General features: G+C 50.0%; 1 protein-coding gene across 1 annotated transcript in view; it reads right to left on the bottom strand.

Annotated features, from left to right (window-relative positions):
• LOC144761281 (cysteine-rich venom protein-like) overlaps positions 1–12,805 on the bottom strand; it is a 207,386-nt gene that overhangs the window by 26,286 nt on the left and 168,295 nt on the right. The window contains exon 5 of the mRNA XM_078646728.1: positions 11,241–11,335. Within this exon, the coding sequence (XP_078502854.1) occupies positions 11,241–11,335 (95 nt within the window). The remainder of the gene's footprint in view (positions 1–11,240; positions 11,336–12,805) is intronic.

Genomic DNA, 12,805 nt, shown 5'->3' with positions numbered 1-12,805 from the left:
GGCCCCTGGAGTGGCCCAGTAGCGCTAGCGCTGGGTCTGGGGTCAATTCAAGTTCCAGTGTTGCGTTTACTGCTGTAAATATGCTGTACCAGTATTGCTGTATCCCAGGGCAGCACCAGGCGAGGTGCATAAAATCGGCGACTGGTTCGTGGCACCTCTCACATTGAGCTGACTGTCTGAGGCCATATCTGTGAAGTCTCTCGGGGGTGTAGTACACTCTTTGTAGGAATTTGAAATGCACTAATCTGTGCCTTCTGTTTAGAGATATCTTTTTAGTGCTGGTGCAGCAATACCTCCACATGTCATCGTCTATAGTGACCTGCAGATCTCTTTGCCAGGCCGTTCTGACTTTCATGAGCTGTTGTTTTCGGTGTGACAATGCCAATTTGTATAGATTTGTTATTAATTTTCAGGGCGTCTCTGTTTTGATAACATATGAGAGTCCTGGAACCTTTGGCGGCTCTGCCATATCCGGCCCTAGCAGGTCAGAAAGGGCACTTCGCACCCTGTGATATTGGAACCGGAGCAGCAGTGGGGCTGGTGCTCTATCTGCGGCTGTCTGGTCCTAGGTCTTCACCATGCCATTTAAGAATAAGTCTCCGGCCAATCGTATGCCCAACGCGTGGAGTGCTTTTACCACTCCTCTCTCCCTAACTGGCGGTAGCCAGAGAGCCCACTCCAGGGGCATGCTCGGCGAGTATAACAGAGCGCCACTCTACGCCTGCAAGAAAGAATGCCAGGCATGGTTTGCGGTAGTGATTGAGTCTAGTATGCCCGTCCGTCGGTCTACTGGCCTGAAAATCATGGCTTGGAGAGTTAGCGGATCCTCAAAGACGCGTTCCATTCGCACATGGGGAATGTTCACCTCGCCATGTATCCAAGTGTGGAGGTGGACGGCCGGCGCTACCCTGTAATAAATCTCAATATCCGGTGCTCCCAGTCTACCCACACTGCACGGTAGAGTAAGGACCGTCCATTTCACCCTTGGTTGTTTGCCTGCCCACACCAGTTTAATCATGAGCTGCGTCATTGTTTGGAAGAAGGTCTTTGACAATACCATCGGGATGGCGCTGAATAGGAATAGGAATCTGGGCAGTATTACCATTTTCATGATTGCTATGCGCCCCATAAGAGACAGGGGCAGTCTGAACCACGCCTCTACATCGTCTTCCAGTCTGCTGTATGCAACCCCATAGTTTTCTCTGAGCAGAGTGTCTGAGTCCGGGTGCAGTCGTACTCCTAATTATCTAACCGGTTCCGTAGTCCACTGTAGTGGGAATTCCATCTCAAATCTGTTGGTCGCTGGCATTGGGGGGAAGGCCACTGACTTCGACCAGTTGACCCGCAGTCCAGAGAGCGCTCCGAGCCGGACTACTTCTCTGAGCATAGATGACAAGTTGTTCTCTGGGTCTCTGACATACAGCAGGGTGTCGTCTGCATAGGTTGAGACCACTATTTTATATGTTGGGAGATTCACTCCCTCATTGCTATGGTATTCCCGCAACGCGCAGGCGAGCGGCTCTGCGTATAGTAAGGGGGATAATGAGCACCCCTGTCTAATTCCGCTACAGATTGGGAAGGGGTTCATCACTAGGTCGCCAAGGCGGAGCCTAGCCGTTGGTTTATGGTATAGATAGAGCTCCCAGCATCTGCAGAAATGGTTCTCCCAGACCCATGCGCCGTAGCACCTGACTCATGAAGGGCCATTCGACTGAGTCAAGTCAAGTCAAGTCAAGTCAAATAATTTATATAGCGCGCTACATACCCAGAGGGTCTCAAGGCGCTTGAAGGAGGGTGGGGAATTATTTGTCGAATATCCAAGTTTTAAGTTGCTTTCTGAATGCTAGGTGGTTCGGAGTGAGGCGAAGGTGAATGGGAAGTGAGTTCCAGGTTTTAGCTGCCAGGTAGGAGAAGGATCTTGATGCGAGGTACAGCGGCAAGGGCTTGGTTGGAGGAGCGTATCTGGCGGGAGGGGGTGTAGATGGAAAGTCGTGTGTTGAGGCATTCAGGTCCAAGTTCGTAAAGTGCTTTGTGTGCGTGGGTTAGGAGGCGGAATGATATCCTCTTATTGACGGGGAGCCAGTGGAGGTTTTTCAGGTGACTAGAGATGTGGTCTTTACGCGGGATGTCTAGTATGAGTCTGGCTGATACGTTCTGGATGCGTTGGAGTTTTTTCTGAAGTTTTGCGGTGGTACTGGCGTATAGGGTGTTTCCGTAGTCCAGGCGGCTTGTAACCAGTGCGTGGGTGACCGTTTTTCTAGTTTCGGTGGGGATCCAGCGAAATGTTTTTTTGAGCATGCGGAGAATGTTGAAGCAAGATGATGAAACGGCGTTGACTTGTCTGTTCATCGAGAGTGAGGAGTCCAGGATGACGCCCAGGTTCCGTGCGTGGTCCGTCGGGATGGGTGCTTTTCCAAGGGCCTCTGGCCACCAAGAGTCATCCCAGGCGGAGGGGGAGGTACCTAGGATAAGGACTTCTGTTTTGTCTGAGTTCAGTTTCAGACGGCTGTGCTTCATCCACTCGGCTACTTCTTTAATCCCTTCATGTAGGTTGGTTTTGGCGGTGTTCGGGTCTTTGGTGAGTGAGAGGATCAGTTGAGTGTCATCAGCGTAGGAGATGATGTTGAGGTTGTGTTGGCGTGCGATGGCCGCGAGGGGGCTCATGTATACGTTGAAGAGGGTGGGGCTGAGTGAAGATCCTTGTGGCACGCCGCATATGACTTCGGTGGCCTCTGACTTGAATGGTGGGAGGCGGACTCTCTGAGTTCTTCCGGAAAGGAACGAGGTGATCCATTCCAGTGCTTTTCCTTGGATTCCGATGTTTCTGAGGCGTTGTAACAGGGTGCTATGACAGACTGTGTCGAAGGCTGCGGAGAGGTCAAGGAGGATGAGGGCGACTGTGTCTCCATTGTCCAGTAGAGTTCGAATGTCATCTGTTGCTGCGATGAGTGCGGTCTCAGTGCTGTGTTTTGCTCGGAAGCCGGATTGTGAGGAGTCGAGGGATTTGGTGGTTTCGAGTAAGGCGGCGAGCTGGTTGTTGACAGCTTTCTCAATGACTTTGGCCGGGAATGGGAGGAGCGAGATGGGGCGGTAGTTTTTGAGTTCGGTGGGGTCAGCTGTGGGTTTTTTCAGAAGGGCGCTGAGTTCGGCGTGTTTCCAGCTTTCCGGGAAGGTGGCGGAGTTGAGGGAGCAGTTGATGATGTCTCGGAGGTGTGGTGCTATGATGGAGTCTGCTTTGTTGAAGATGTGGTGAGGGCATGGGTCTGTGGGGGATCCTGAGTGGATGGAGTTCATCAGGCGGATGGTGTCCTCAGTGGAGATTGGGTTCCAGTCATTAAGGATGTTCAAGGGGGGTGACGGTACGGCAGGAGGTTGGGTGGGTTGGTCTCCGGGTTTGTTGTCGAAGCTGTTGTGGATGTCTGCGATTTTGTTGTGGAAAAACGAAGCCAGGGAGTCGCAAAGGGTTTGAGAGGGGGTGATGTCGTTGGAGTTGGCTGAGGGGTTGGTAAATTCTTTGACGATGTTGAATAATTCCTTGCTGTTGTGGGCGTTGTTGTTTAGTCGGTCTTTGAGTGCGGCCTTCTTGGCAGTCCGGATCAGTTGGTGGTGTGTGCGGGTGGCGTTTTTGAAGGCATCCTTGGTGCTGGAGTTTGGGTCTTTTTTCCAGGCCTTCTCAAGGGAGCGACAGAGTTTCTTGGATTTCTTAAGATCATCGTTGAACCAGGAAGCGTTTTTGCTGTTTAGTTTGAATTGATGTTTTTTCAAAGGTGCTCGGTTGTCGGCGCTGTTGGTTAGCCATTGAGTGAGGTTAATGGCTGCTTGGTTGGGGTTCGAAGAGTGGCCAGGGGGGTTTTGAAGCAGTGATGAGGAGATCTGGTCGATGGTGATTTTGTTCCAGATTCTTCGCAGAGTAGGTTGAGGATGGTTGTGGGTTGTGGTCTTTTTGTAGATAAAGTGAACGCAGCTGTGGTCCGTCCAATGGAGAACTGTGGTGTGACTGAAGGCGACATGTTTGCTGGAGGTGAAGATGGCGTCGAGTGTGTGACCTGCGTAGTGAGTGGGGGTATTAACAAGTTGTTTGAGTCCGAGGTTGGCGAGATTGTCCAGAAGGGTGGTTGCGTAGCTGTCGTTGCTCTTTTCCAGGTGAAAATTGAGGTCTCCCAATAGAATGTAGTCCTCGGAGGGGAGGGCGTGAGGGGTGATAAAGTCAGTGATGTCTTCACTGAATTGTGCGCGGGGTCCTGGTGGCCTGTATAGGAGGGTGCCTCTGAGTGTGGTCTTGGGGTCGGTGTTGATCTGGAAGTGAAGGTGTTCGGCGCTAGCGAGGTTGATGTCTGAGCTGGTTGAGATGCGGATGGAATTCTTATGGATGATCGCGATGCCTCCTCCAGTTTGGTGGGTGCGGTCTTTTCGGATGATCTTGTAGCCTTCAGGAGTCGAAGGCCTTCTCCATATCTAGGAAAACCGCAATGGCCTTCGCATCCTGTTTAACGTGCTGCAGAGTTCCTAGAACTGTTCGGATGTTAGAGGTCAGGTTTCTGCTGGGAATGAATCCCGCCTGTTCTGGAGCAACCAGCTTGGGCGCCAGAAGAGCTAGTCGAGTCGCGAGCACTTTGGCGTATATTTTTGCATCCACATTGAGGAGTGAAAGTGGCAAATACGAACTGCACTCATCGTGCGCCTTATCCGGTTTAAGGATTGTGACTATAAGGGCCTCCCTCATGGATAGCGGCATACTGCCCTCTACACAGATGTCATCAAACAGTGTGGATAAATGTGGAATCAGCTTATCCTGGAATAATTTGTAAAATCCAACCGTGAGTCCATCAGCCCCCGGCGCGCTCCCTGAGCGCATGCTCGCCAAGGCCTCCATGATTTCGTCTTTCTCTATCGGTAGCATCAGGAACTCACGGTGGGTGTTCGTTAGCATAGGTAAGTCTATATGTTCCAGATAGTCTGTGATTTCCTCTGTCACATTGCCACCTCTCGAGGAGTACAGATCAGCATAATAGCTTCTAAACTCATGTGCAATGTCAGTGTCGTCCGTGACCACCTGGCCGTCTGGTCTCCTCAATTCTGTGATGTGGGATTTTCTCCTATTTCCATAGTTTAGCCAGTAACGAGCTTGGTCGTTCCCCCCTCTCCACAAGTGCGCGCTGTAGCGTATTTCCCCAAGTGTTGTGCTTCTCTGTCCGCTACCTCGTTGTATTCAATTACAAGGGACTTTATCTCATCTGCTATTGTCGTGTCGGGCGTGTTCTGCTGTCGCTGCTCTAAAGTCGCTAATTGTTTCTCTAACATTTCCAGTCTCTGTCTGATCGATTTAAGCACACTAGAGTGTTTCGACATTGCTATGCCCCTGATGTATACCTTAAAGGCTTCCCATACCGTTTGGAAGCTGTCCACTGACCCAATGTTAGTCTCAAAAAAGGTATCAATCACCTCCGCCAGCTCACCCCTGAACAGTGGATCGAGCAGTGAGTATGGGGGGAAACGCAAAGTGAACGGTGGGATTCCCTTCGAGGGAGCCTCCAAAGCCAATAGGAGTGGGGAATGATCAGACAGCGTGCGGGTCAGGACTGCGCAGCCCTTGATGCGTCCTAACATGGAGGCTGAGGCTAGCCAGTAATCAATTCTGGTGTGGATGTCGTGATAGGCCGAGTAGTGTGTGTAACCTCCCTGTGTTGGGTGCCTATGCCTCCATACATCCTCCAGATCCATACCAGTGAGTTCTGCTAGTAACGCTTGCGCAGTCTCCCCCCCAACAATATCTGCGTAGTGGAATATGTGCGTGTGACTTTTGCCAGTTCATGATAGAATTCCGAGGAGTCGTAGTTCGGGCCGTACACATTTATGACTACTAGATCAAGCCCCATCCCCACGCTGTGTGATATCAAAAATCTACCCTCTTGATCAGCCCTAAGTAGCGTCAGCGCCAGTTTCGATCGCGGGTTGACCCATGTGAGTACGCCTCTGGAGTGTGTTGTAAACCCTGCCGCTGTGGAGTTACCTGCCAATCCCTTACTGAGCAGCATCTTACTTGTGAGTGGAAGGTGGGTCTTCTGTAGGAGGGCTAAGTCTACCCTCTGCCTTTGTAAATAGTTTAACACCTTGCGGAGTTTTCGGTGGTCATTTAGGCCCCGAACATTCCATGTGAGTGCTCTAAGCACAGCTGGTTGATCATGTACTGTCGGCTCTACGGAATTAGACATGTCACTTGGGTGCATGTAGCTCATTTAGTAACAAACTTTATGTGGCCCAGGTAGGCAGTGTGTGGATACATAGATAAAGATAAAGAAACTAGACTGTCCCCCCCTTCAACTTGCATGGCGAACTGTTAAGCCCCTCCTCCCCACACCCACAGCAGACCACCCCCAACTTGGCCTTGCCGAGCCCCTTCCCCCCCATACCGCTCTGTCTGACTCTCAACTTCCTAAGATACAGCTTCAGTGGGTGTAGCGGTAGCATTGCGCGCGGGGGCCGAGGTCGCCTCTTCACCAGTATTTAGTGTAGAGCACTCTACTAAGGGACCCCGTCGTTCACTACACTTTGTGGTACATAGTGGGCACTAGTTGCCCTCAGGACTAAATACTGTGCTTTTCAGGGCTAACATCACTAGGTGTAGGATGTCTACCAGCATCATGCCCCCGCTATGGAGTAATCAACTACTCTCTACATGTCAATGTACCTGAAACGATCTCCAGAGATTGTTCAGCATTACTGTAAGTAGGACGTGCCCAGCTACTGCTATCCCCCTGAGCTACCAGGCCTAATCAAGTCCATTGCAGCTGGATACCTCAGTACATTGGGGCGGTGTATCAAACCGCATCGCAGACGGTATAGTCAGGTGTCAGAGGGCAGCTCCTATCAAATCATAATCTCTACGCCTTACCGCCTTATAAAGGAACCTTATGTAGTCATTATTCCTGCTCATCTAGTTGACTGCTCTCGCAGGCTGCATCCCTCGTCTCCGAGACTTCCCTGCGGCGGTCCTTAGACCAGTTCTTGAGGGCTTGTTGTATGCCTCAGGGTCTGTAAACAGGTGGGATTGCCCCTTTCTATTAACTCTCAGTTTCGCTGGGTAGAGCATCGCATAGTCTCGGCCCAGGTCCCTAAGTTGGCGCTTGTATAGGACAAAGTGCTTACGTGCCTCCTGTACTCTGGTGGTGAAGTAAGGATGCAGTGATATTTCCTATATCTCAAATTGCAGCGATTTCTTGTCTCTGGCCAAGCGCAAAGCAAAGTCTCTGTCTCTGTAGTTGAGTCATTTTGTGATGATCAGTCGCGGTGGGGCCCCCGGGCGCGGGCGTGGTCCCAAGGAGTGGTGGGCACGCTCCACCACAAACATCGGGAAAAAAGAGGCTTCCCCCAGTAATGTGGTCAGCAGTTTTTCAATGAATTTCTCCATGTTGCCTGTCTGTGTTGTCTCCGAAGGCCAGTTATTCTTAGGTTACAGCGACGAGTCCTCGTCTCCAAGTCTTCTGTTTTGTCTTGTAAGGTCTGCATGAGCTTTTCTATTTTTTTGTGATCTGTGTGTAGTTCAGTTTGCGCCTCTTCAACCTCTGTCTGTCTCCTCTCAGACATATCCAACCTTTCTGCGTGTTTGTCAATCCGCTCCGCCATCCTGTCCATCCTATAAGTGAGGGCGTCCATTTTAGAGCCCAGGGATGTCAAACTGTTCTGCGGGCCCTTTTCCATGGCCATTTTTATATTTTTTAAGTCCGAGATCGCTGCCTCTCCTTCGTTTTCCTGTAGGGTCATCTTATCTGGGTTAGCTGTTTCTTGAGTCTTTGTGCGTCTCTGATCAAAAGAGGTTTTCGTCTGGGATTTATCCCCTTTGCCCATCCTGCAGGGCTCCGAATCGGCAACCAGCCCCCGGGCAGCGAAGGAGCGTCTAGGTCCAGCTAGGCCCCGGTATGCATGTAACAGCAGATGGTGCAAAGCTCAGCGAGTGTCGCCTGGAAGTATTGGCTTTGAGATAGATTATAAGTTAATGCGCTGTAAAGATGGCTGATCGTGCTGCAGTCCCTGCAGTGAATATCTGCGTCTCGTCCATCGGCCTCCACGTGTCTCGGCCTTGTAGTTGCTGTTCCAAAATGCAGCCCAGAGCCCCCCACCGCCAGGCCAGCGGCCCCGCAAGTGATGCTTACGTCCCTCGCAGGGTGACACGTCCACAAACACTCTGCAGGAGGAGAGACGACGACCGCGGCCCAAGTTCAGGACCCTCTCCGCTAGCCGGAGGTGGATCAAGGTCTCGCCGGGCTGCGTGTGGTACGGTCAGGTCTCGTTAGTGTGCTCGACGACCCTGAAAAAGGGCGAGATCGCGGTCGTCTATCGACCAGAACTGCGGGGCAGTGCTCTCTCCTCGCGGCCGGTGCGTCGGTAAGGCGCCGCTAGAAATGCAGGTAGCAGGCCAGGCGCTCACTCGATTGGCCTCACAGGCACTTCTTTGTCGGCGCTAGCTTGTCTCTCACGCTGTCGCCATGCTCATAAAGTTCTTGCTTGTCAGGCTAGAGAGGCCTGTCTCTGTTCCCCTCACCTCCGGCACTGGGATCCACGCCGCGTTCTGCCAATGGCCGCCGCCTACAGATTCCTGCAAGCCAGGCCTTCTAAGTCGGGTTCCCGTGCCCTGGCATGGTGCGGGGCCCGGGCGCTGTGCGGGGCTGCCTTTCAAGGTGTTCCGGTGAGCCGCTAACCGTCCGGCGGAGGTCGAGTGTCCAGGCTTACACAGCTCTCGCCTTAACGTCTCTCCCTGGCCGCACGTCGTGCAACGTTGCGCAGGGTGGCAACGCACGCGAGTCCGAGGCTTTCCGGCCTATATCTTCGTCGCCCCAGTAAGACTCACAGCTCCGCACTCCAGTGGTGCAGCGCTGCCAGAGAAGGATCTCTGTGTGCCTCAGGTCTTCAGTAGTGCAGGGTAGCGAGTACTAACGCTCGTGCAGCAGGCTAGTGCCGGATTGTTTAGGATAATTGTAAACCACGTAGCGGAGCTCCGGGTTTATGCAGCCATCTTGGTTGCCAGCAAGCTGCGCCCCCCAATAGTGCTGACATATTTCCAGCCAAATGCAGCAGGTGCTTTTAAAGCTCCATTGACAAGAAGCCATTTGCTGTTGCCTACAGTGGTAAAATAGCACTGCTCCAGCTGTTCAACTATCGAAAACACCAGCCAGTCCCGAAATAAGTAGCAGGAGCTGGAGTTTCATTGGACAATTCTAAGTTCTTTCTTTGTATGATAAGTTCAATTCGATGGATTCAGGAATAGGGAGCCTGGTATTCAGCAACACAACATTCTGCAATGCAGACAACACTCTCCTACAAAAAAAGCTTTGGGTCCCTCCCCTTATTTATTTATGTATCTTGCAAATAAAGTATTGTAGTCCATGCTGCAGTCTCAAGAATAGAGTCTACGAACATTGGACCAGCCTTGCTAGAGCGGTGCATGTTTAAGTACATTCCCATTCCTCTCAGTTCTAGCACTGTGAGTCAACCTCTGACTTGCCAGTGGTTTAGAACCTTTAGTTGAAGCACTCAACATTTGTTCTCTTTTCTGATGTGCTTCACCTCAAACTGACCAGTGTCTGTTCAGCATATTAAGTGCATGATCACCCCCGAATGACATCTCCCCTTCACAGTCCACTAACAGCACTCAGTGGTATAGCTCTTATAATACACTTCAATATTGCAGCAATCCCGCAAATTCAATCTGAGACCCAGAAATAGGGCCGACAATAATCCAAGGGGCACATTTGAAGTGTTTTCCAGATTGCCCAGCCACTAATGAAACCCTGGGGAAACTAGAACTAAGCACCTTGGGGGAAACTGCTACCCGTTTTACGTTTACATAGTGCAACTAGATTTCTCTGGGAATTTTTGTAATTTTTTTCTCTTCAATTTCAGTACAATGGCCCCCATTAGGATGACAGGTGGACATCCTACCGGGGATTGGGACCGCCCGCCATAAGGGCGGGGGTCCCGTGGGTGGTATTAGGATGTGCCCGCCACAGTGGCGGGCACATCCTGCATTTTTAGCATTGTGACGGGCGGTGCTCTCAGCACCGCCCGCCACAATGCTAAAAATGCACAATGCTAAAATGCATTAATGCATTTGCATAGACAAAGCAGCAGGCACCGAGCGGTGCCTGCCGCTTTGTCTATGCAAATGCAGGGGGTACCACAGATACCCCCCCGTGTGCACCCCCCAGCTCTCCTTCACTCTGGGGGCCCGCATGGGCCCCCCAGAGTGAAGACCGCATGCCTTTCCATGGCGGCATCGCCGCTGTGGAAAGGCATCTAAAGCAGCCCATCATAATATGGCTGGCAGTGTCTATTAGACACCGCCACCATATTAAACCTTTTCCGCCCCGGTCACCTTGCGGTGGTAAAGCGGCGGACGGTCTTTCCGTCCGCCGCGGTCCCCCCCCCGCCATCCTAACATGGCGGGGGGAATTTAGGTACGGATGGCAGGCAGATTGCCCCCACCAGGCTGGCGGCGGCTACCGCCAGCCTGGCGGGGACAATCCGCCCGCCATCCTAATGGGCCCCTTAGTATTTTCCTATTTATAAGGATGCTACTACAGCGCAATAGATCTCCCCAAAAAGGTCTGTGTGCACTCCCTGTTTATATATTTTTTTTATTTAATGCAGTTTTTTATGATGCAGACTATACCCAAAGGTGTCAGAGCACTTTACAATAGAAGCAAGTGTGTTACATAAGGAGATTTACAATCTAACAACTTACAAATACAATCAGGATAATTAAAAAAGTAAAAACAAAATAAGAGGTGGCAACATTAGGTTAATGAAGGTATAGAATACATATTTAAAACATTAAGCTCAAGTAAATGCCAAACTGTCTTGAGGGTCATGAAAAGGGGTGAATTAATCCTGGAAGCGTCTTTGGAAGAGAAGAGATTTAAGACCTGTTTTGATAGTACCGATAGAGGTGGTAGTTGGGAGGCTTGGAGGAAGTGAGTTCAAGATTCTAGCCGCATATATCTAGACAACAAAAAAAATGTATTTTCCTGGAGATCTTGAGTACTAGGACCCTTCACTGGACTTTCGTTGCACTCCCCTCTCTTCCACGAACCGGGGCCCATGCTGTTCTATACCGGTGCTTGCCCACAGTAACTCCCGGGATTTAAGGGGACAGGCAGCTCTCTGCGTGGCCACCTGGGAAGGACTGAACGTGATAATGCAGTGCCGGTGGAACTCAAAGAGGTGAGAAAATAGTCAATACTTACGCAAAGGAGTACTGACAAACGTAAAACACCTTACACGTGCTTCTAGGACATAGCGCCATTCCACATCCAACTTTGTGACTGTTGAATGAAACAACCTGAGAATACAAAAATTGCGATTATGATTAATTATTCATGCAAACGTCTTTAAATGGCTTTTTTCGACCTGCAAGAAACGGTTAGTATGTATGACGAGTGCGCTTGCGGGATTACATTATTTTCTCTATAGTTCCTTTAATCAAACATTATTTGTCAAATGTTTACATTTATTCAAGGCAAGAACTATTCTTTGTTGTGCAGGACCAAGCGGGCACCTTTACCCACAAAATGGTCACAGGGAAATAGACTGATACCAATGGCTGCCAGTAGAAACCCGTTGGTGTGCACATATCAGTGTGCGCGAGTAGGGAGAGACAGGCCCACCCACACATACACACAGATGCACAATTGCACAATTTCCCAATATTTTGACTTTTCAAAGAGTGTTGTCATGCTAACCAGTAAGAGATGTGTCCTACTTTTCCCCAGACACCTTCCACGTAATGTGGAATGTCCCATAGTCACCCCGGTCCCCAGCTTTGTTCAACAATAATAAGAAAGTTTGGGGGGAACTTGTGGAGAACTGGGGTGTTCTTGGGCACCGGAGACTGAACTAAACTTCAGATTACATTATTAGACAGTTGTCATTGCCTTGCAAGAAGGCTTGTGAACATCACAACAGAATAGCTCTTAATATGATAACAAGCATTGGCAATGACAATAGGTCTGGCTTTAAAGGTATGGTGTGTGGTAATGTGTAGCATTATCAGTAAATAGTATGATAATTGATATGCATTTGTGTTTAAGCAAAGAACTGTAGGGCAATATTGGTGTCGGTTAAAAGGTCAGGTGACAGTAGTACTGGTAAGGCAGATCTAAACATCCATGTAGGTTAATGACTGTCCTCCTCATATCTGCGACCTTGACAGAGAAAAACACCATAAATTATCTAGTTATCAAAGACACTTCAATGGCTTCACAATGTCATGTGTGTGCTCCTTAAAGATTAAGCTCAGGCAGGTGGATAAATAAACAAAATGATCATAGCTGAGTGGAGGGCAAGCATTTTTTTGTGGAAGTGCACATCTCCTGCCCAAACAAAACAGGGATTCCCGTCTCCCAACACATGGACGGAGCTAAAGCCCCTTTCTAGTGATGCTCACACAATTGTCTGGCGACAGCTGCCCTGTCAAGGCATGCCATAAAAATGTAAATACTAAGGACTCTGTTATGAGCGGCTCACTTTGAAGGGAAATAATACAGCACCTGCTAGATACCAACATCAACAAGATGCTGCATTTACCAGATGCTGTTTTGAAAGCTCCACCGCAAATTGAGAAAATAAGCTGATCTTGCACATTTTCTCCCATTCTGATCCGGAAACCATGGAGTATTAAGATTTCTTCCCATGCACAAATTCTGCAATATAATATCTGATGATATCTGTCCAATACCTGTGATCCTTACTCATGCAAAAACTCCAGTTTGTGCCAGAATCTGAATTACAAGCTGGGAGCCATGGTTCTTGG

Source organism: Lissotriton helveticus, chromosome 6, assembly GCF_964261635.1.
Source record: "Lissotriton helveticus chromosome 6, aLisHel1.1, whole genome shotgun sequence".
Taxonomy (NCBI): Eukaryota; Metazoa; Chordata; class Amphibia; order Caudata; family Salamandridae; genus Lissotriton; species Lissotriton helveticus.
Note: the sequence above shows the minus strand (reverse complement) of the source record. Positions and strands in the feature narration are given on the sequence as shown.